This window comes from Netta rufina (genome assembly GCF_964035555.1).
Source record: "Netta rufina genome assembly, chromosome: W".
NCBI lineage: Eukaryota > Metazoa > Chordata > Aves > Anseriformes > Anatidae > Netta > Netta rufina.
This window is the reverse complement of record NC_140139.1, coordinates 11,077,269-11,101,125: the sequence shown is the minus strand read 5'-3', so window position 1 is coordinate 11,101,125 and position 23,857 is coordinate 11,077,269. Positions and strand designations below refer to the sequence as shown.

The window sequence follows — 23,857 nt, the reverse complement described above, 5'->3', positions numbered from 1 at the left end:
GTACAGCTTAAAACCACTTATGTATTCCCACATTAGGTACTTGCATCAAAACAAATACATCATTTCACTTCAAGATTTCCAGTAACAAGCCCTGAGATGAGTTTCACTTTGATTCCCTGAAATCACCACATAAGCAAGCATATAAACTATCAAACATTTGTGTTTAATTTCTAACCACAGGAATAGCAAACTAAAAGAACAGGAGTGTACAATTAACAAAAATAGTCTTACCTTTATTAGATTTGGATGACTTGTTCTTGTTAGGTTTAAAACACGAGCCCCTTGATTTATCTTCTCTATCCTTAATAAATTTCTGCACATCATCCAAAGAAAGTTTCTGAAGGACAACTACAGGTTTAGCGCCTTTATTTAGATCTTCAGCTAGCCCAATCTTCTCTATTTTATCCTTCTGTTCACCTTTATATTCAGTTTTCCTTGACTCCTGAGTGACATTGCCATCTTTATCACGCTTGATTTTTGGAATGACAAAATGTTTCAATGCACCAGATCTTGCCCCCAACAAGTAACTGGGAAACTCTGCTTTATTCTCAGCATGTGCTTTATTGCTATCAAGTTTACTCTTATTACCATCTGTCCTTCGTTCATCCTTGCTGTTGGGTGATTTAAAACCAGTTTTTTCAGGTCTTGATTTACTAAAATCTCCTCTACCTTCCTGTTTAATACGAGGGCTGTCAGGTCTTGATTTCTGATCCCCGGAAGAAAACCTTTCCCTTGATTCACCAGACTCATGTCTATGTTTCCTTTCAAATTTCTCAGTTTTTGAAACATCAGGTTTAATACCATGCTTAGAATCATATTCATTTTTGTTTGAAGATCTCAAATACTCAGGCCTTCTAATCTTGGATGGATCCCCTCTGTATCTCTCTGACTCCCCCCTGTCCTCAGATCTTTGTTTAAAGCTATCATGGTCACGCCTCAGTGTATCAGAAACCGAACGCCCATCAGGCCTTTGTTTTGCTGGATCTGATCTACTTTCAGATTTTATCCTTGAAGTATCAGATTTCACATCTGGTTTTTGCCTAGGTATTTCAATTTTCTTATCTGACAACGGTTTACTCGAGTCTCTCCTATTATCATGTCTATGTTTTGGTGTTTCAGGCCTGCCTTCGCTCTTCTGTTTTGGCGTTTCAGGCCTCTGCCTTATTTCCTGTTTGCCATTATTTTGTTTTCCTTCATTTTGTTTCATCTCCATTTGCCTGCTCTCATTTTGTTTTGACTCTGTCTGTCTGTTCTCATTTTGTTTCAGCTCTGTTTGTTTGCTTTCATATTTAGTTTCTACCTGTTTGTTTTCATTGTGTGTACTTTCCAACCTTCTGTTCTCATTTTGCTCAAATTCCGTTTGTCTGTTTTCATTTTGCTGGATATCTGTCTTTTGACCCTCAAAGTCTGCCTTTTTCCTAAAAATCTCAGGATGGTTTTCAAGTTTAAGAACTCCAACAGTGTCTTCCTGGGGAACATACACAAACCCGTCATTATACTGCTTAATTTCTTCATTTTTTTTGAAGGCATCCAAATCCTGAGTTACTGTTGCCTGAGAGTCCGCTCTTCCTGCTTGCTGAAGATCAATACTAACCATCAACGCTGGCCTTGCCCCATTTCCTGCAGAACCTGTCTCCTGAGAAGTTGGTCTATTTCCTCCGGTAGTACCCCCAGCCTCCTGTGGTTTGTTTTCTTGTTTTCGCTTCTTCAGAGGCTTATCTGCAAACAGGAAAAAAAAAATCATAAATTATAAATATAGAAAGAGATTAAGTGTCCAATCAAAAATATCAGTTCCCCTCCATACCCACAAAGTAATCCCCCTCAGCATGTATGTGCACAAACAGCAAAACTTATTCAATTTAAAAGCAAGAATAGAACTTCTCTAGCTAATACTTTTTAATATATTCATAGACTATTGTTCATTGTTAGTCTACCACAGGTGCCAATTAATCGTTTAAAAAAAAAAAAAAGCACCTTCAAAACACATGGTCAAAATCAAATCATAAGTCCCTGTAAAATTCCTAAGAGAAACATCTAATAAAGCAGCTGCAATATATAATGAGAAAACAAACAATTTAAGGCTGAAGCAAAAATCTGCAAAGACACTGAAGGTGCACCTTCTTAACTGTTTGTTAAATGATTAATACTACTGTAAAAGATTCTCCTCTGCAGATTTAGCCTCCTTTATTATATAATATAAGCAATTATCTGCAACAATTAAGACAGAGGTTCTCTCTATATGGTTCAGTGCATCAGTTGGACATCATGCATATTACTGCCAGGGAACACAGGAACAATGTACAAAAATGATTGAACTAACTCCAAAATGCCATTCTTCTCTTTAAAGCAGAGCAGTATACCAAGAGCTGGAGTCTATACCATAATACATATGTATCAGGTGGGGGGCCTCTCTATACACTTAAAATCTTGAGTAATTTCCCTTTGCAACCATAAAACTTTTCATGGATGAAAAAAGTTCAGTGATAAAATTATGCAATGTCAACATCTTGACTCTGCAATAACCCTTTCAGTTTGTACTAAAAAAAAATTAAGAGTAGAATACAGAAAAATAAAAGGTGAGCCAATTACACACACCTTGTAATTTGGTAGAATTCATAGAAACGAGAAGCACACTGAAATATCAAAAAGAATATGTTCTGTCCATTTAAACTACAAGCTATTTATATTACCAATATGGTATTCTAAACTAAAATTAATTAATGCCATTAAAATGTAAAGTCCTACTTGCAGTAAGGCTTATATTCTAATTTGTCAACTATCGTTGTGTAATTTGTTTAACAAATAAATAATTATCTTTTCTGTAATCAGGGAATATGATTTTAAGTCTAAGGAATGACTAAACATAGGCTAGAAATTCAGGAGATCAATTGTCAAAATGTCTAGACCACAAATAGAATACGAGAAAAATAACTTATTTGGTGTCTAGATTTGTGGTGCCTTACAGAATCACAAAATCGTCTAGGTTGGAAGAGACCTCCAAGATCACCTAGTCCAACCTCTGACCTAACACTAAGAAGTCTTCCACTAAACCATAGAACTAAGCTCTACATCTAAACGTCTTTTAAAGACCTCCAGGGATGGTGACTCCACCACTTCCCTGGGCAGCCCATTCCAATGCCTAACAACCCTCTCAGTAAAGAAGTTCCTCCTAACATCCAACCTAAAACTCCCCTGGAGCAACTTTAGCCTGTTCCCCCTCGTCCTGTCACCAGGCACATGGGAGAATAAATCAACCCCCACCTCGCTACAGCCTCCTTTGAGGTACCTGTAGAGAGCAATAAGGTTGCCCCTGAGCCTCCTCTTCTCCAGGCTGAACAAGCCCAGCTCCCTCAGACACTCCTTGTAGGACTTGTTCTCCAGACCCCTCACCAGCTTCATCGCCCTTCTCTGGACTCTCTTGAGCACCTCGATGTCCTTCTTGTAGCGAGGGGCCCAAAACTGAACACAGTACTTGAGGTGCGGCCTCACCAGAGCCGAGTACAGGGGAACAATCACTTCCCTAGACCTGCTGGCCACACTGCTGCTTATACAGGCCAGGATGCTGTTGGCCTTCTTGGCCACCTGAGCACACTGCTGGCTCATATTCAGCCGGCTATCCACCAATACTCCCAGGTCCTTCTCCACCAGGCAGCTTTCCAACCACTCCTCTCCCAGCCTGTAGCTCTGCTTGGGGTTGTTGTGCCCCAGGTGCAGGACCCGGCACAGATCCTCCTGCAGAGCTTTCCTACCCTCAAGCAGATCGACACACGCACCTAACTTGGTGTCATCTGCGAACTTACCGAGGGTGTACTCGATGCCCTCATCCAGATCATTGATAAAGATGTTAAAGAGAACTGGCCCTTGTACTGAGGCCTGGGGGACGCCACTAGTGACTGGCCTCCAACTGGACTTGACTCCATTCACCACGACTCTTTGGGCCCGGCTATCCAGCCAGTTTCTAACCCAACGAAGCGTGCGCCAGTCCAAGCCTAGGGCAGCCAGTTTCTTGAGGAGAATGCTGTGGGAGACGGTGTCAAAAGCCTTGCTGAAGTCAAGGTAGACCACATCCACAGCCTTTCCCTCATCCACCCAGCGTGTCACTGTCATATAAGGAGATCAGGTTCGTCAAGCAGGACCTGACTTTCATAAACCCATGCTGACTAGGCCTGATCACCTGGTTCCCCTGCAAGTGCCGTATGATGACTCTCAAGATAATCTGCTCCATGAGCTTCCCTGGCACTGAGGTCAAACTAACAGGGATGTATCCTGGTTTCAGCTAGGACAGAGTTTTTTCCTCCTAGTAGCTGGTAGGGTGCTATGTTTTGTATTAGGATGAGAAGTGTCGATAACACACTGATGTTTTAATTGTTGCAGAGCAGTGCTTACACTAAGCCAAGGACTTTTCAGCTTCTTACTCTGTCCTGCCAGCAGGCAGTCTGGGGTGCAGCAGGAGCTGGGAGGGGACAGACCCAGGACAGCTGACCCAAACTGGCCAAAGGGGTATTCCATCCCATCTGATGTCATGCTAAACAATATATAAGAGTGGCTAGCTGGGGTGGGGTGGCCAGCTGCTCGGGGATAGGCTGGGCATCAGCCTATGGGTGGTGAGCAATTGCCTTGTGCATCACTTGTTTTGTACACATTATTATTAATAGTACTACTTTTTTTTTTTTTTTTTTTCTCCCGTCTTAATAAACTGTCTCTATCTCAACTCCCAGGCTTCACTTTCCCATTTCTCTCCCCCATCCCAGAGAGGGAGGGGGGAGGGTGAGTGAACAGCTCTGTGGTGCCTAGCTGCCGGCCAGGTTAAACCACAACAATTAGCCAGCTCTCTTTTTTAGACGCAAAAGTATAAGGAGGATGCAATCAAGGAAAAAATAAACTCCAAGGGAAAAAAAAATACAACTCAAATTGTAAACCAGAATTATAACACATGGTTTCTAATTTCATGTACTTGTAGATAGATTCTTTTACAGAACAGTGAAAGCTTTGAAGGATCATCTCCAAAATTAACATCAGAACACAGTAAAAAGTAGCAATGTAGTCAATTCCAGTGATGTGAACAGGCTTTTTTTCCTCATTATTTTTTATATCTATTTGTATGTCTTTAACTTTCTAGAACTCCAAAATTATATACAACATTTAATGGCTAGAAGACAGTAAAGAAAGATATAATAGACTCCATGCACAAAATGGCCAATTACAAATAAGGAATTTCTCATAATTCAACAAAAACCCATAGGAAAGACTATCAACTTTATGATAGACATGTAAAGCAAAATAAGTTTGCCACACAGAAGGTACAGCTTTTTAGCATGGAGATTTTTACTTTTTCTGTAGAACAACAATTGTTGAATTCATGAGAGCTTATATAGATTAATTTCTCTACATTACTGCATTACTGAATAATAATTTTAAGAAGTGGTGTGGGGTTTTTTGTTTGTTTGTTTTGTTGTTGTTTTTTGAAATCTTCGTGCAGTGACAAAAGTTCTGTGACTGAGGGCTTTGACCTCACTGAATTTCATGGCAGGTCTCAGGAACGGTCAGGAAGTAGAAGCCTATCAGACTACTGATAGGTTTCAAATTTGAATGTCCTTTTAAAAGAAAAAATTAAAATACACATGCATACATACGTTGCTGCCTTATTACCCAATTAAAAACTCCATAAATTTTGAAACACAAATTAAGAAACTTGTGTTCTTAGGAAAATGTCAATAAGCTTTTTCATTTTAACCCAGAAATATCAGCTACAAGAAAAAAAGTCACATATAGATCTGATGGTGGATCTACCAGTAGCCTTTAAGACATTTCTGTTACCAGTTACCTGCCCAATTCCTTCAACTGAGGTTATCACCTGTAGCAGAAGGGAACATGCATTCACATTTCCCCAAGTGCATTTCATTGTCCAGTGCATCAGCTTAAGGAACTAGTGAAGATAGTTTGCATCAACCTACTGGGCTGAACAAGACAGCTAAGAGCCAAGCATATGTTTCCTTCTGCTACCCCTACTATCAAGGCAAGGCCAATTGCCAGGAGCTGTGATGCCTTAAACTGCTGTAGCTGAATCAACAAAAACTCACCTTTCAGAACCCTCATGCTGAGGGCACCCAAGATTAAACAACTAAAACAATTCAGGTAGGACCAATTTTCACTCTTGAACTTCTGTAACTGACCAGGCTCAAAACACTGCTCATCTTCATCATACAAAATGTCAACTTGTAAGTTGAAAACATATAAACAGATGATCACATCACAACTTGGCATATTCCCGCTAAACATAGAGCTTTCTTGATGGACCTTCTTCATTTCTCTTGTCAAATGAATGCTGATATTTTAGTAAGTTGTTATAACTATAACCTGTTGTATTCGTGTTCTTATCTGAGAAGAAAGGGATGCCTTCAAAGTTCTCTTTTCCTAAAGGGCAAGGTGACTGCAGACAGAGTTACAGATTACTCATTTCTTCATATATCCAGTGCATCTTGATGGCGATCCTCAGAACTAGACTTGATCATTACTGTTTTGCCCCTATGAGATTTCTGGATCTAGGATAAAAAAGCTGGCCCAAGTATAGGAAAATATCAGACTGAAATAGGGCAAAAAATGTAGGATGAGTACATAGTAACACTATCTTCATTGAGTATAATGAAAAAAAAATCATTGAATGAGCACAAAGCTTCTTTTTAAGTTACCATGTAGCTAATGAAATATGAAAGATGAAATACTCCATTGGGCTTCAAGGGCTTTGACAAATCTAACTATATGAGAACAATAAAGAGAGTAATGAGGAGAGAGATTAACCTCTGCAAACAGATGTCTTCGTGTCTTCTCCTTTACAATCAAATATATGCAAGTTTACATAAATCTACCTTGTTAAGGCAAGAGTTCAAGGACCTGAGGGGTCTCAGAACAGACTAACTTCAGAACTTGAAAAATACCCATTCAAATAAAATTCATATCCTTCAAGGTATCAATATCCATCTTCGTCCAATTCATTCGACAAACAGTAGAATTTCTTTTTATTATCAGGATCTAGGACTTTGTCAAAATATCAGACTAATGTTTTTCTTTCAAATCCCACAGACTTGGTTTCAAAGCCTGTCACAATTCTAAACAGGTATGCTTCCAAACTCTTAAGACCAATACAGAGTGATCAGGATTTTTTCCACGGAATCACAGAATTGTAGGGGTTGGAAGGGACCTCAAGAGATCATCAGGTCCAACCCCCCTGCCAAAGCAGGTTCCCTAGAGCAGGTTGTACAGGTAGGCGTCCAGACGGGCCTTGAATATCTCCAGAGAAGGAGACTCCACAACCTCCCTGGGCAGCCTGTTCCAGTGCTCCGTCACCCTCACCGTGAAGAAGTTCTTTTGCATGTTGGTGCGGAACTTCCTGTGATCCATTTTTTGGCCATTGCCCCTTGTCCTGTTGTCCTGTCCCCACAAACCACTGAAAAGAGGCTGGCCAAATCCCTCTGTCCCCCACACTTAAGGTATTTATAAACACTGATAAGATCCCCTCTCAGTCTTCTCTTCTCCAGGCTGAACAGACCCAGGTCTCTCAGCCTTTCCTCATAGGGAAGATGCTCCAGGCCCCGTATCATCTCTGTGGCCCTCCGCTGGACACTTTCCAGGAGATGCCTGTTTTTTTTTTGTAGCTGGGATCCAGAACTGGACATAGAACTCCAGGATTTGTGTGTGTTGATTACTACTCAGATACTCCTGAACCACCCCCTCGTCAAACAGCGGGGAGGTCTCCATTTCCCAGACTTTCTCCTCCCTCCAGGGTCCAGGAATCCCAGGGGGGGAGTCCCTTAAGCAAAGACCAATGCAAAGAAGGCATTCAGTATCTCATCCTTCTCAACATCCCCCATTACCAGGACACCCCCCTCATTCATCAGGGGATGCACATTATCCCTAGTCTTCCTTTTACTGTTTACATACTTAAAAAAAGGTAATAAGAAGGGTTGTTTTTATCTCCATTGCCAGCTTCATCTCTAGGTGGGCTTTAGCCTTCCTTGTCGTGTCCCTGCAGGCCCTGACAATGCTCCTACACTCCTCCCAAGAGGACAGGCCCTTTTTCCACATTTCATAGACCTTCCTCTTCCTTCTGATCTTATCGATGAGCTCCTTGCTCATCCACACAGGTTTCCCTGCCCCCCTTCCCCAATTTCCTACTCTTAAGGATGCAGTGATCCTGAGCTTGGAAGAAGTGCTGTTTAAATGTTGCCCAGCTCTCACAAGCACCCTTGCCTTCTAGCAACCTAGCCCATGAGATACCTCCAAGTAGGTCCCAAAAGAGATCGAAGTTGTCTCTCCAAAAGTCCAGGGAAGCAATCCTACTTTTTGCCTTACTTCTTCCACCAAGTTCCATCTTGAACTCCACCACCTCATGGTCGCTGCATCCCAAGCTGCCCCCAACCTTCACATCCCTAACAAGCCCATCCCTGTTGGTAAGGACAAGGTCCAGGAGCACCTCCTGCCTCGTCGGCTCCTCTACCACCTGCATCAGAAAATTGTCTTCAACCCATTGTAGGAACCATTTGGACTGTGTGTGCCTGGCTGAGTTGCTTACCCAACAGATGTCTGGATAATTGAAGTCCCCCATGAGAACCAGAGCCTGTGATTGTGAGGCTACTACCAGCTGCTTGCAGAAGGCCTCATCAACCTCCTCCTCCTGATCTGGTGACCTGCAGTACACCCCCACAACAATGTCCCCCCTACCAGCCTACCACTTAATTCTCACCCACAAGCTCTCTGCTGCTTCTTCACCCTCCCCCAGGTGGAGCTGGGTACACTCTAATTGCTCCACCACATAAAGGGCAACTCCTCCCCCTTGCTTCCCCAGCCTATCTTTCCTAAAAAGGACATAGCCCTCCATGACAATGTTCCAGTCATGTGAGCTGTCCCACCATGTCTCTCTGTGATCACAATGAGATTGTGGCCCTGTGACCATACACAGATCTTGAGCTCATCCTGTTTATTTCCCATGCTCTGCGCATTGGTATATAGGCACATTAGGAAAGCAGCAGGTTCAGTTACACCTGGAGGGATGCAAGAAGAAAATTCCGGATGGGGTATCAGGATCATTACCTTCTCTGAGGAGCCCTTGGATGATCCTATGGGACAACTCGGAGGTTTTTTCCCTACTATCTTCAACAGTGACAGCAGTGACAACTTCACCCAGCACCTCTCTGTCACTTTTAGCTCCCCTCCCTTCCCCCATCAAACCTAGTTTAAAGCCCTGGTAATCAGTCCAGAGAGCTTGCTCCCCAACACACTTGCGCCCCACTTGCTCAGTTGAAGTCGGTCAGCAGCCCACATACCCGGCTTCTCAAAGGGCTGCCCAAGATCAAAATACCCAAATCCTTGGTCCAGACACCACCCCCCTCAGCCAGTCATTTACCTGTCCCGTTCTTCTTTCTGGGTCCTGGTCACCCAGGATGGAGGAGAACACTATCTGCACCCTTGATCCCTTCAACATCCTTCCCAGGGATGCAAAGTCCTTTTTAATATTATTCATTTTCTTTGTTGCAGCTACCCGGGACCCAGCCTGAATGGCGATAAGAGGACAGTAGTCCTCTGGTTTAATGAGCTGTGGCAGAGCCTTCCTAACGTCTCTGACGTGCTCCAGGAAGACAACACACCTCTCTGGAGAGGTTATCCAGATGGTAAACAGGAGCCTCGGTGCCCCCCAGCAAGGAATCCCCGATCACTAAAACTCTGCCCTTTTTTTGTGGCATTGGTTTTGATGCAGTGCCCTGTCCGGCCCCACTCTCTGTGCTTGGTACTTCCCTAGACTTTGATATGCTTCTTGGGTCCTGTGTTCCGACTACTGTCCAGACCCTCATCCTTTTCCTGCCTGAGAGCTTCAAATCTATTACCCAGGGACACCATGGAGGTAGGTGACTCCATGGGTGTTGGGGGCAGATGCCTCCTTCTGCTTCGAGCTGAGACACGGGTCCAGCCCCTTTCCTCTCATGGGTTGTCAAGTCCTCTGTCCTGCAGGTGAGCAGCTGGATCGGCTACTATCCTTTGCAGGGACTTAGGAGAGGGCTGCTGGGCCTCAGTAGGGGCAGGTCGACACCTCCTATCTGTCTCCCTTAGAGACTCCCAGGAGCCCCTCAGGCTGCCAATTTGTTGCTGCAGCCCAGCCATCTTCTCAAGCAGTTCCTTGATCGGGGCACAGCTGCACCCATGACAGCCCTCTCTTCCCTCAGGACCCAGGGGGGCCTCCAGATTTCAGAGCTCCCTACAGTATCCAGTCTGGACTGAAACTTCCCCCCTCAGGGGATCCACCTGGGTGCCCACATGAGCCCAGAGAGGCCGTGTCCCCTCAGTCTGGGTTGCCGCCTCAGCCCAGCCACTGCAACGGGTGCCCACCATGGTGAATTATAAGTTGTAAAAGGTAGAGATCCCAAAAGAGAGGAGAGGAAGAGAAAGGGAGGAGAAGATCCTCCCTGCACTCATCCCTTTCCCACTTGAACTGCCTGCACTAACTGCCAAGCCAGTCCTGTTTGCATGTCCCATTTGTGGCTCTCCCTAGGGACTGCTTTTATACTGTCAGGGTGTTGGCTGCTGTCAACCCTGGCTCCGCCCTCAGCATGTCAGCTCCTGCCTGCTGGGGGGGGTGTGGCTGCAGCTCTGACTAAACAGCTCTGCGATGTGTTATTGGGTGGGTGGTTAGGGGTTGGCTCCATCCACTTCCGTGCCAGGAACCCTTGCTGCAGTTGATTCACGCAACGTCCTCGCTAAAATGTCCCTTCACTCTTTGTAATAGTTTTTTTAACAAAAGGAAGTGGTTAACCACAGAAGAGCTTTCTATGTTAGATTGGGCATCCGAGTCTGTTTTCAGATTTTCTTTTAAAAAACAATATTCTCTTCCCCCACCCATACCCCAAGAATGTAAATACATCCAAAATCATTCCTTGAATAAAATTATGACAGTTCAAAGTACTGTCTAATAACAGTTATTCTCCTATATATGCATCTTTTTGACTTGACAAATCCACCGTAGATGTTCTATTTACATGGCAACATGCTCACCAAAATGCAGTAACTTGGTGCTCAAAGCAAGATCATAAGCCAAGTCATTCTAAAACATAGTAGAAATGGTGTGTCAAATTAAAGGAGTCATCGTGATACAAGAAACTAAACATTACAAGAACCACAAGTTTGAAATAAAAAATAAAAAAGGTTAGCTGGATTTCCAAGCGGTTATGTCTCACCTGCCCTGTTATGAACAGTATTCCTGGAGACAGGTGTGGCCTTCATCTTTGGAAAAGTCTGTGTCAAAACAATGAGTACTTTCAGATTTAGAAAGTATTTAATTACTAAGGAACTTTTGCGCAAAAAAAAAAAAATTGCGCTGGAAAAAAACACAGATACCTCCAAATACATTTTTGCTGAAACTACAAGTCAACCACATGAAGAATCTCTATCCTGAAAACAAATATAAGGAAGCTGAGATATTGGAAGATGAGCAAATGTTAGGGACAGTCTGGATGAGGGGAACTGGATTAAAGAAATGTCTCCATTCTTCCATTTAACCTGAAATCTTTCCAAAGCAGCAGCCAGAACATCATTAATATTGAAGTTACTCCAATGTTACTGCTTTCTTGCAAATATGATGATTGTCTCAACTACCAGATTAAACTCTTTCAGCAAATAAATATAATAGGATGATAGCCTAAAAACTTCAAGAACTGAATGTTCTAGCAAACTGAAATGGGAAACGTGTCTTTTGAAAATACCTATGAAAAGGTAACAAGTCTAAAAAAGAAACACATGGTTGCAGAGCTTTGTTTTAGCAGAATGGTAACATTCCACTCTATCAGTAGTCTTTTATAGATACTAAAATCCAGAGATTTCTGAATGATCTTGAAGAAACAACAGTTAAATTATAGCTTCTCCATTTACACCTTGTAAAGGATTCAGTTGGAAACTTCAGATCCAAGATGATTAAATGTGTATGTACTCCTCTCCAGAACTACAAAAAAGATTGATCCTCAACACTGAATTCTGGATGAACCATTGTGATGACTCTAGTACAGTTACTTTCTTTTTGTTTGTTTGTTTTTAAAGCATAAAAATGTAGACTCTTCTATTTTAAAAACTGACATTCTTCAGAGATCATGAAGATATGTCTTCACTCATTTGAAATAACACTCATTTGCATTATTTAAATAAACAATTTATATCAAACATACCAGTCCTAAACAGTTAGTACTTCTTGTCAGACCTTCCATTTTTGAGCAACATCACAGACAAGTCAGCCAGAGGCCAATTACAAGTTTTTCTTTCTTAAGCTACCAATCAAGACTGGGAATTTTCAACAAATAACACATAACCATACTATTAATAACAAATATATGCTTACTGACAGCTGTTTCGCTTTTCCTAGGAATTTTTCATAGATCTCAAATTTGTCCAAACACCCTGTCCCACCAAACAAAAGTGTTTTGCAGACCACAAGAACCTAAACCACTCAATATAATCAGGATATAAGGAAGATTTAAATATGAAATTACTTTAATGGTACTGACAGATGACCTATCAGTGTAGTGAGGGCAAATACCTATTTTCATCTTTCTACTCCTTCATGAACATTCAGCATTACTGACCATGAGAGTTTGCTCTCACCTCACCTCCTCCCTAAAACAATATCCCAATATTCCAAAAACCAAAGAAATGAATAATCAAAGAGAAACCTTCCAATCAGTAGAAGAGATTCCCACATAAATAGCTCCTCCCCTTGAAGGAGAGACTGAGCAAACAGCTCAGAAATTTTAGTCTCACTGCTTGCTCTAAGAAGAAATTACTAAAGAATAAGAAACTACTAAAGAAGAAGAAACTACAAAAAGTACAGTGATGATCCTGGTATAAGAAGCCTTTCTGAACTGAAAACAACTCCAAATGCTCCAAAATAAACAAAGATCAGAGGGCTTCTAGCTGCTGCAGTTCAGAGGAAGGGCTTTCTGAGAATCTGAACAGAAACAGATGGTAATTTTTAGCAACCTGTCAAGAGACTTTATCAAGCTTCTGGTTACTGTGCAAAAAAGAAAGCCTATCAGAAGGAATGTGCAAACTCATTCAGGACAAAACACAAAAAGAATAAAGCAGGCTCTGATATGCCTTAGAATGTAGCAGATGTCAGAATCTTCATTTTTATAAAGTTTTGCTCATTTTCTTAAATATGACAATAATGTAATTAGTATAGCTGGAGAATGAAATATGATCTTAGGAATTTTTCTACTTCAGGATGTCTTGTAACTCATTATTCCCTGTCAACTATAGTAATACAGAAGAAATAATACACTAGAAAATAACAAGAATTGAACTACAGAAGAGTATAACCAAATATCTACACTTATTTAGAGACTGGAAGCTGTAATTTAACTTCCCTGAATTTAATACTGCTTTTACAATTAATATTATTTTAATATATTTATAAGATAAAGGTTTTTCTGACAAATGTTTGGTTTTATCCACGTGATTACTTTGTGAAAAATTATTGTTTTCCAAACTCAGTTGTAAAAAAAAACAAAAACAAAAAAAAACAAAACTGAGCAAAACCTGAAGTACAATTAATTTTGAAATACACAAAGCAGCACCTAATTTCACAAGAAAGTAAAACAGTAGGCTTAAGGAAAACTGCTTATTTTATGGATCACAGGTTATCATAACCAATTATTTTTTAATCATTTGTATGAACAGCAAACTTTAATGACCAATTTTTTAATAAATTAAAATTTATTGGTGAACACATTTAATCTCCCTTTCAGATTTTGACTTCATTCTGACTTCATAACTTATTTCAATTGACTAGATCCAGTAACATTTATATTGTATGATAATGGAAAAGTTCCGTATCACCTTAGATTGATGTCAGAGTGAACTTGGTGACTATAATCTATAGAAACGCTGGGCTTAAACTCTTAATATGCTTTATTAATTATATAAATCATTACTTTATCAAGATTTAAATCCATCACAGAGAATTGACTATCGCAGAACAAAATAAAGTCATTACTGGGTAAGTAATGATATAAATCCTCCTATCTATTTAACAGGTAGAATAAAGACATATGCGATATGCAAATTATATTTAATTTTATAATCTTAGTTTATGTTACAGAAAATCAAAATAGACTTCTTGCCAAACTGTTGGGTTTTAGTTCTTTTCTACATCTGTTTACAAGAGCAGATTTCTGTTCTATCCTATGTAAAACACATCCTGGGATAAGTGTGGGAATTTGCTTTCATATTACACAAGAGCATCCAAAGAAAGTAAACACCATTAAAAAACACCTTTTTCTTTTTAACATATAAATGTGTTTTTCACTTGATCAGTACTTCATTATTTAAATATAAATATAAAGTAAATACAAAGTATTTTTTCCTAGATAGATAGAAATTTTGCAAAACTTCATTGCAATTTCTCTAGATAGAAGAGGAATTTCTTCCTCCTCCTTTTCTTAAACATCAACATAAAACAATAGAAGTCTCTCATCTATAAAAATTGGATGTCACAAAACTGCTTTTTCTTGGAAAAGTTACATAAGGTTACAGTTTCATCTATTTACATAACACTACAGTATATAGACCTAATGAAAATTTATATACACAAAACACATAATTCTCACATTATCTTACTACACAGAGACACAATGATTTAGATTTTACATTGTCTCCTCTCATCTTCTTGTATTAATGACTTTAATCTTCTGCAAGATTACTAAACAAATGCCTACACTTGTATCTCTACTTTTAAGGAAATAAAATCCCTATAATGTATTTTTGGAAATCAATGGTAATATACTGGTTATATTTACACATTGTCATTTCATTCATTAACTACATAAAATTAGACATAAATTATTAATAGCATTATTAATTTCCTCTTCGGGAAACTTTGGGGGAGATGGGGAAAGGGGTGAAAGGGAGAGAAGCTGGATAAGAGCTTAAAAGGTAAGAGAAAAAGGTTACTTACCTATAACCGTAGTTTTGCTCCGGCAGATTCACACTCTTGGGATGTGTGTCTCTGCTGCTATTGGCTTGAAAGAAACTAAAAAAAGAAGGGCCAATAGCAGGCATCCAAATGCCCCCTAACTGATTCAGTTATTGGAAATAAAGTTATTGCAGCTTCACTTCTTCCTAATTCAAAGAATCCATAGTAAGATTCCACGGAAGTGGGTAAAATGGATCCTCAGAGGTAAAATAAATAGGTAACAAACCCACAGATATGAGTAGGTTTGTCTCATTTAAAAAAATGCTTCTAATGCTTTGAATGCTTTTAAGTTAAAAAAAAAAAATATATTAGCCTCCCCAATGAAATGGATAGTGATTAATGATTTCATAACTATTCTCACAAACTCCAGGGAACAGTGCCATTTACAAGTAAAAGTAAGACTCCTTAATCTCTTAAGACTTGTGCATTATATAACATTTTTGAAGCAGCCTAAAATCTAACAATGAACACACGATACTATGTATGGAATAACTCAAATGAAAATTAAGGAAATCTAAATTAAAAAAAAAATAAATCTAAAACAATTTGAAAAAAGAGACTCTGGAAAAAGATGTGTTCCTTTCTTTTTTTTTTCAAGTAATTTTCAGGATTATCTTCCTTTTTAAAGTACTCAGAGCTCCTTTTAACATTAATATCTTAAATGGTTTTATTTTTGATTCGCGGTATATGGTGGTGGTTTTTGTTTGTTTGTTTGTTTTTTTAAAAAGCATGACAGATTTTGAAGTAGAAACCTTGAACCTGAAAATTAATTCTGTAGCACGTCTAAATCCTGAAGAGCAAGAAGAGCTTCATGTAATGTTCTGGGAAAGGTTTAGATGACTAGCTTTGAACTACTTGACTATGCACAAAAATAACCTGTTTGTATCTGAACAGCTGAAAAGCACAAGAACTGAGGTTACCAAAATGAAATTTCTCCCTCAACAATCCCCCCCCTCCCCCCCCCCCAAATAAAAAAGATTCCTGAGAAGCACAGAAATTCCTGGGACATAAGTTTTTAAAACTCAACAGGTTTTACTGTACTTTCTTGGAGTAATCAACATCAGATTGTGAACTAAGTACAACTCCAGTTAAGTGAACAAAATGGGTTCAGAACATGGACCTTTGCTCGTTTCTGAAGCAATTCAAGAGTACCAAGTAGTACAGGAAACATGACTACTAATGGTGATTAGAAGAGAAGGAACTGTGTGTGAAGTTTCATTGTCTTTCTAAAGAAACTAGATCATCAAAATATCCTGATGTACCTAAGCAGAGGATGGTTAACTTCTTGTTGACTGTTGTGGAAAAAGATAATCCCTTCCTGTATTAACCCTTCAGAATCATCCATACCATGGCTGTTCTTTTTTTTTTTTTTTCTACTCAGATATTCCAAGTCTTGAAAAACAATAGCTGGATCTACACATGATATTATACATCTTTTCAAAACGGAAGACATGATCTAGTATTGACAATTTGTATCTGATGAGGACATACAAGCCATTATGAGGGGGGCAATGGGAAATGAAGACCTGAGGCATGACATGTTCCAGAGACTTATTAGTTTGTTCTGAAGCTATTAAACATAATAGGTGTAGTACACTGAAACTTTTGTTGTTGAGTGCCTTGATCTTCAAAATCTCCAATTAGTTTTTTCATTAACAGATACAGACAAGTTACTTGCAAAATTAATCAACAGACATCCTTGATGGAAAAAGTAGGAAGAAGAGATGGCATCTTGTCCTTCCACACAGAAGGCAAAGACAAAAGTAACTTTTTCCAAACTTTGTACCTCTCTATCATGATGAAAAGACCATATAATCCACTTAATCCAAGATACAAATAGATCAAAAGGATCGAATGACAAAAACAGAGCTCTGAAAAGCACTCGGGTATGGAGGCAGAAGGTCTATATTATAACATCTCTCCTTATGTATTTCTGAGAGACATTAGGTCAAATCTGCCAGATTTTGCATTGGTGATTTTTGCACTTTTTCTGGAAACAAAAGCATGAAAATCAGGTTCCAGAAAGATATGTTGCTTTTCAAAGAAGACAGCACTTCTGCAAAACCTGGTATTTCACCTCTGGACTGGAGGTTGCCTCCCACTTTGAGAGACTTTGTTTGGTGGAAGCTAAAAATATTCTAACAGTTTTGTTAGAATTAGGGGATTATTACAGAAAGTACTATAATTTCCAAAGGGTTCCAAATCCCCATTTCCCACCTGTCCCAAACATTTCAAAAGGACTTAAACATTGCCTTAGACAAGCGTAGCAGTTGTATAATTTTTGGCAAGAACTCACAGAAAATCATCTCCACCTCTTCCCTGGAATAAAAAGTTCCACCACACTACTGGTTCCAAACCTCAGAAAAAACATGTCACATCCATCTAATGCCTTACTGTTTAAAAAGTAGCATCTGAGTACCTTTGATGAAGCACTGAACTGTAGAGATTTCACAGCTAAAAAAAAGGACAGAAGAGACCACTAATCTATCACAACTTGAGTGAGTACAATTCCACTCAAAGTACTTTATGGAAGACAACAAAGAATGCCTACACAGAAAGCATAGCATGACTGTAGTATGTATTCCCATGCCTTAATTACAAAAGCAGAGAAGATGATTTCATGCAGATTTCAGCATGTGCTAGCATTTAAGTCTGATCTCTAGAGAGACACTTGCTACCTACAGCATCAACTAACACAATGCTTTCCTGCTCTAATTAGACAGAGTACATACTGCAGTCATACTATTTTCTGGACATAAAGTGATCTGAAGTTACAGTCTATGTACTAAGGTGCATAAATGCCAGGCTTTTGCATAAATGCAGTAGGCAGCTTCTCAAAAGTGAACAATGTATTTAGGTTAGGAGTTATTAGATATATTTCTAACAGACATATTCCCATAGGAACCATAGAGGAAGCTTCCTCCTGCAGTCACACCAAATCAAACGACAATAACTAAAACAATTCCTGAGCATATCAGCTTGTAGACATAATACAAACTTAAAAGCAATGAAAAAAAAACATTAGACAAATATGATTCTTATTTTTTGGTAAAATAACAGCTTTTCAGGTAATTTGCCATGAGACTGGTAAAAATTCTTCTACTCAATATTTTCTGTATTCATGACTGAAAACTTGGCAGACAAAAAGAAAAGAGCTGCTGCCTAGCATAGGGACAACTTAATACCCGTGAATAAATGGTGATTGTTTGTTCCAACATAAGGCAGCAACTTCTTGAACCCAATCCATAGCAATTGCAGGAACTCAGTAAGAACCGAGACCTGGCAGAAAATGCAGGCAGTAAGTGAAGCGTAAGGTTGGAATCCTTATTTGGTAAGTTGGTTATCAAGCAGTGGTGAAGGGGGTAGATTGCATTATATAAAAATCACTCCTTTACCCCATAAAAGAAAGGAATCAGAGTCTACCTATGGCTATGTAATTATAGTAAACAAACTTCACAACTGAAGTGCATAATTTCCTGAAAGTCAGAACAAAAAAGGAAGAGTGTTTTAGTCTTGCTCTAAGTGTTTGAAGGCTGTTGCACACCATAAAAAATGCACATTTTTCTAGCTGTTTCTCAGCTAAAATATGCTGCAGAATCTACCCTAGCAGTGCAGAAATAAAAGTAGCTTTTGAAGAAACAAAGTATTAGGAGACAAACCACAAGCTCTCCATAAATAAATTTAAAATTACTACAAGAGAGGTAAGCAGAGCAGCAAAATCCCCCATTTAATTAAATCAAAATTAAAGGTAGTAGATCTCTTTTGAGGTGAACACCAATTTTCTCTATAGATTGACAAACAACGTTTTTAACAAGAGTTGATTTAGTTACCAAATAAGGAATATCTAAAGCGTTAAACTTAATATTTATAACAATTATATTCTAATTCTCATTCTCTCTCTTCAGACACTTTTAAGAACAGAAAAAAATCTTTGAATATGGAGAAAACATGCTCTCTCTGGTGAGCAGCTGAACAACACTGGATACAATATAGTAGTATATATTATCCAATCATTACAGTGCCTTTAAAAGAAGAGATGTGATTTTAATCTAACACCTTCTTCACGTTAGGTTCAAATGGAGATATGAATAGATGAGGATAAAAGTTTTCCTCTATTTTCTTAAATTAGATAACATAGATAATGAATAATTTAACTACCATAACTTATAACAAATTTTGACTTATAGTACATACTAGTGGGATTTTAGAAACTTTATAAATGATGTTAATTGTACTTCATTCGGTCTCATGGTTCAAATAAGAGTAGGTTAAAAAGAATTTTGAAACATAAGAACTTCACTTTCCATACAGTAAGATCCCAAATAAAGAATACCAACTACTAAAAATATGCATATATGAAATTACAGTCCATTGTTGGAGGGAAATTAAAATGAATATCATAGAAGAACCTACACTGAGCAAACAGAATTGAACTATGTAACAATAAAAGGAAGTTTTATTTTTATATATATATATGGGTTTTATAGGCATATATATATTTATATAATAAATATAGTGTATACACACACACAATCCTTTTACCTTTATCTTGCACTTCTTTTGAAAATCGCTCCCTTTCAATAGCTGATTCACGTTCTATCCGCTCAATTTCAGCCAATGCATCCAATTCTACTTCATCAAATGACGTTATAGTTCCTTGTTGCGAAACCTGTTGCTGCGTCTGTACCACAGGAGTTTGAGGCTGTTTTGCAGCAACTGAAGTGTTCTGTTGTAAAACAGGCACTTGTGCCTGAAGGAAAGCTGTCTGTTCATGCTGCGGCAAACACTGAGCAGTGTTTAGTGGGTGGTTAACATCCTGTGGAGTAACGGGTGTTTTAGAAGTCTGTCCTGGGTACTGCACATTAAAAGGTATATCACCCTCTGACACACTGCTGTTTTCCAAACCAGAAAGCATATCATCCTGCTGGTCCATATCCGAAGATCTTACACGAGAGAGTCTTAATGTAAGCTTAGTGGAGTTCTTGGAAGGAGAACTAATGATATCATACATTGCAGCTTTTTCAGTCTGGTCTTTTTCATCCTTGCCTAACTTCATTTTCTTTTGTTTCTTTTGCTTTCTTTCTGGAGAATCTAACAGTATGTCTGGGGGAACATCTCTAGGTGATGAATAAGGTGGATGCTGAGATTGTAGGATTAAAGGTGGTCTTGATCCTAGAATAATAATTCAGAAAAACTGAACAGTTATGTTGTTTCATATTTTATATAAAAACACACTAAATATAACCTACATAATTTTAATGTGTATTTGTACATATATCTGTGTTCACAAAAGGTCTAAATAAGATTGGTAGGAGACACATCATTCCTAGATCAAGATGTATTCCAGATAGTTACATTGTATTTCCTAGAAGTTTTAACAGTCCACCACAAATGGTGAAGGGATCATTTCAGAGAAGATGGAACAAAACCAACCAAACAAAAACACACACACAAAAAAAATAGTACTTGCAGGTTCAGAATATCAACTATTAGAAAATAGTCAATGAAAGTAAGTTGACTACATAAGTTGACTTCATAAGATCCAGTGATGAAGACAATGATCAGTGTACTGTTAGCCATTTCATCCACACATTGTTAAATTTAAAAGCAAACAAAAAAACAAACAAACAAATAAACAAAAACACCACAACAGTTGTTTAGTGAGGGTTCCCTAGCTTATGCGTCCATAGAAAGATGAAATTAGAAAAAGTCTTTAAAAATAAATTGGTCTTTCCTTCTTCTTTAACTTTGATTCTGATAGTTCATTTTCACACCTTTTTTTTTTTTTTTTAATATTCCTTGCCTTAGCTCTTCTCTTTCTTTCCCTTTTAAAATGTATGATTTTTTACTTCTATATGCACTCACTCCAGACTTTGAATATATCTAAAGAAATTTTTAAAAGAGGACATAAAAATGACATTTTAAAAGAGGGCATTAAAAATCTTCTCCAATTCATCACTTTTTTTTTGTTCCTCAAATTAAACAAGCTCCCCATAACTTTTAGCCCAGAAAAAAAAACTTTGAAAAGCAGATAACATTTCAACCTTTCCCAACTATGATTTTAAGCTATAATTAAGCTATATTTTTTGGTTTAAAAAGGATTACTGGTGCATATAAAATAATAATAATAATAATAATAATAATAATAATAAAGACTAATATACTCCAGTCTCCTCTTGTTTAAACAAAGCAAACATTTATCTGATCCCATTCATCTACTAGGGAATACTGCTCTTCAGAAGGCAGTGACTGATATTATTATTAGTCATTCTGTTTTAGGTCATTGGAAGACAGGTCCCCATGTGCTTCATTCAAGAAACACCACTAAACAAGAAAGTAGCTTTATTCTGCAGCTTAAATGTCTTTCAGATATTTTAAGAAATATTATTAATTAAACAATGCACTGACCTGTAGATGAAAAAAAGAATGGATACATCTACCAAATCTGCAGTTCAAATGAAAGGTGTTCCTTTACTGATGGCTTTGCAGAGGCTGCTATACTTTATTTTCTATCTCTAGTACATTCTGTGAGATATCCTATAGGGTCAGTATGTAGAGCTGGGTATAAAATGAGTTTCTCTTACCCAGTTCTCCTTGACCATGAGAAACAACTCCATATTCTGCCAATAATATCCACAAGGTTGAGAAGCTCTGTTTTGATTCATCCTGATTCTCTAGATCTTTTCACTACATTATTTCCCCTCCTCAAATTAGATACCATACCCAGTCACTAATACCAAAATCCAGGTTACACCCTACAAAGCTCTCTCACTTGCCTTCCACCATAGATTCCTATTCTTGTGATGCATGCATGTGGCATGCACACACACTTCTCCTAATTACTGTCTGTTTAAAAAATAATTTACAAGATTAACGAATAGCACGAATTGTTAGCCACTGATTTTCTTTAAGGTAATGAGCACCACTCACTGGAAATACAGGGTTCATTTTTCTTTCTACAAATATCAGAGGCAGCTCAAAATTTTTCAAAGAACTTACTGACATCTTACTCTTGAATTAGTACTTAAATCAATACTTCTGAAGTTGCAATAATGGAACACATTGTTCTACACAGTTAGGCTTCAAAGAGTGGACAGAGATTTGATTCTTCCTTGCCCTAAACTTTTAAGTAAATATGACAAGATCATTCTGCTTTAGTATTACTTTGCATTTGTCATGCTGAAAAATAACACTGCAGCAACAGATAAGTTTTTTGTTTTTGTTTTTTTAATCTTTGGGTAGACTTGAGGAGGTCAGAATTCAGTGCATTCCATTGAATGTACTTAGATTCCAGTTAAATGAAGAAACAAAGTACAGTTTTCCCTCTCCTAGGCAGCACTATGAATAATATAAGTATAAGCTGCATTTTAAGAGTATGTGTTCTGGCAATAACTTCACATATTTCTGAGATGACTACAGATGGTTAAGCCTCTTGCAATAAGTGGGCTTAGAAGCTACTATGCGTAGGCATTGAGGTGAAAAGAAATTGAAAAAGATGAAGTATTCTGGAACAGTTTCATTCTACCACAGACATTAACAGTTTTGAACATTTATCACACACTGAACATGTACCACACACTGTTGGATGCTTAGACTTGAGACAAAATATCACTCATTATACAGAGAGAGTTTCACCTATTACTGTTGAAGTCAGTCTGGAATATTTCCTATGGGAGAAGGCTTTGAGCTATTATATATCTGAGAACAAAGCTCTCACGAGACTTATTGATAACAGAAGAAATGTTTTTTATGGAAAGAATACACAGAGATATGATATATTAGCTGAAGCAGACAAGATTCCAAGGTTGAGAAGGTTTGTTCTACAAAATGCTGTCAGTGTAGTAAACCATATGATGATCTTTGGATATGATCTTTGTGAATGACCCCAGTTTTAGAACATTCTTTTATAACAGAGAAATATGTAGGTAGCTTTCCAGTCTAAATCTAGAGCTGTGCAGTAATTCAGAAGAAAAAAAGATCTGATTTTCTGTAGTTTGATAGTATCGACAAAAGAACCTTGTCCAAACTTTTTTGTATGGCAAGAATACATAAAACTTGTGAGATAAAAGGAGACTCTCCATTGTTTTGGGACGGTCATTATATCATTAGTGAACAGAAGATAATTATTGTCATCCCAATAATGATAAATATAACTTAGAAGCAGGTAACAACATAAGAAATCAGAACTCTACAAAGAACAAATACACCCATAAACAATACCTCCATAGTCTTTCAGTTAAAGTCATACTGATCACCCATGATAACTCCAGGATTGGTTCTCTACATTAATTAGTTTCCCTAGTGCTAGATGGCACTGAGAATGGAAGTAGTTTTATGAACTTCTTTAGCAATTTGTAAACACTTTTCTTTTCCTGAGACTTTTGACTGATTTCCTAACATATCCTTTATAATGCAAGCAACTATAAAGTGCATTGCATTAACAGTGGTTTAGCCATCTTAAGAATTAAATGTTTCAAAACCACTTCTTGTTTACCATGAAATGACTTCACTTGATCATTGTGTATTACTGTGTTACTGATCAGTAACAAACAAATAAGATCAGTAGCAAACAAATAAGCTTTTGTCTGGATTATACACAACACTGACATCTAAATCTTATATTTTTTTGTATGCACACTTTCTAATTATGCCACAGCACTCATATCTTATTTAACCATTCATGATACTTTCTCTGATAATCTTTGAGTCTCTTTAGAACAAAGACCACTTGCCTTTCAAAGCTGATGCACCAAAGTCCCACCACTGGTCAATTTCTTTGTTGTGATCTACACGGTTAAAAACAACTATTAAGGTTACCAGGAACTTAGGACCTGCATATTTAAAAGAATTACT

The 23,857-nt window shown here is 38.2% G+C and overlaps 1 protein-coding gene across 4 annotated transcripts in view; it reads right to left on the bottom strand.

Annotated features, from left to right (window-relative positions):
* The window catches only part of LOC311220786 (nipped-B-like protein), a 194,445-nt gene that overhangs the window by 62,005 nt on the left and 108,583 nt on the right, over positions 1–23,857 (bottom strand). For all 4 annotated transcript variants that reach the window (XM_084304368.1, XM_084304367.1, XM_084304369.1 and 1 more), the window contains 2 exons: positions 19,547–20,176; positions 232–1,719 (listed from right to left, as the gene is read on the bottom strand). In XM_084304368.1, the coding sequence (XP_084160494.1) occupies positions 232–1,719; positions 19,547–20,176 (2,118 nt within the window). The remainder of the gene's footprint in view (positions 1–231; positions 1,720–19,546; positions 20,177–23,857) is intronic.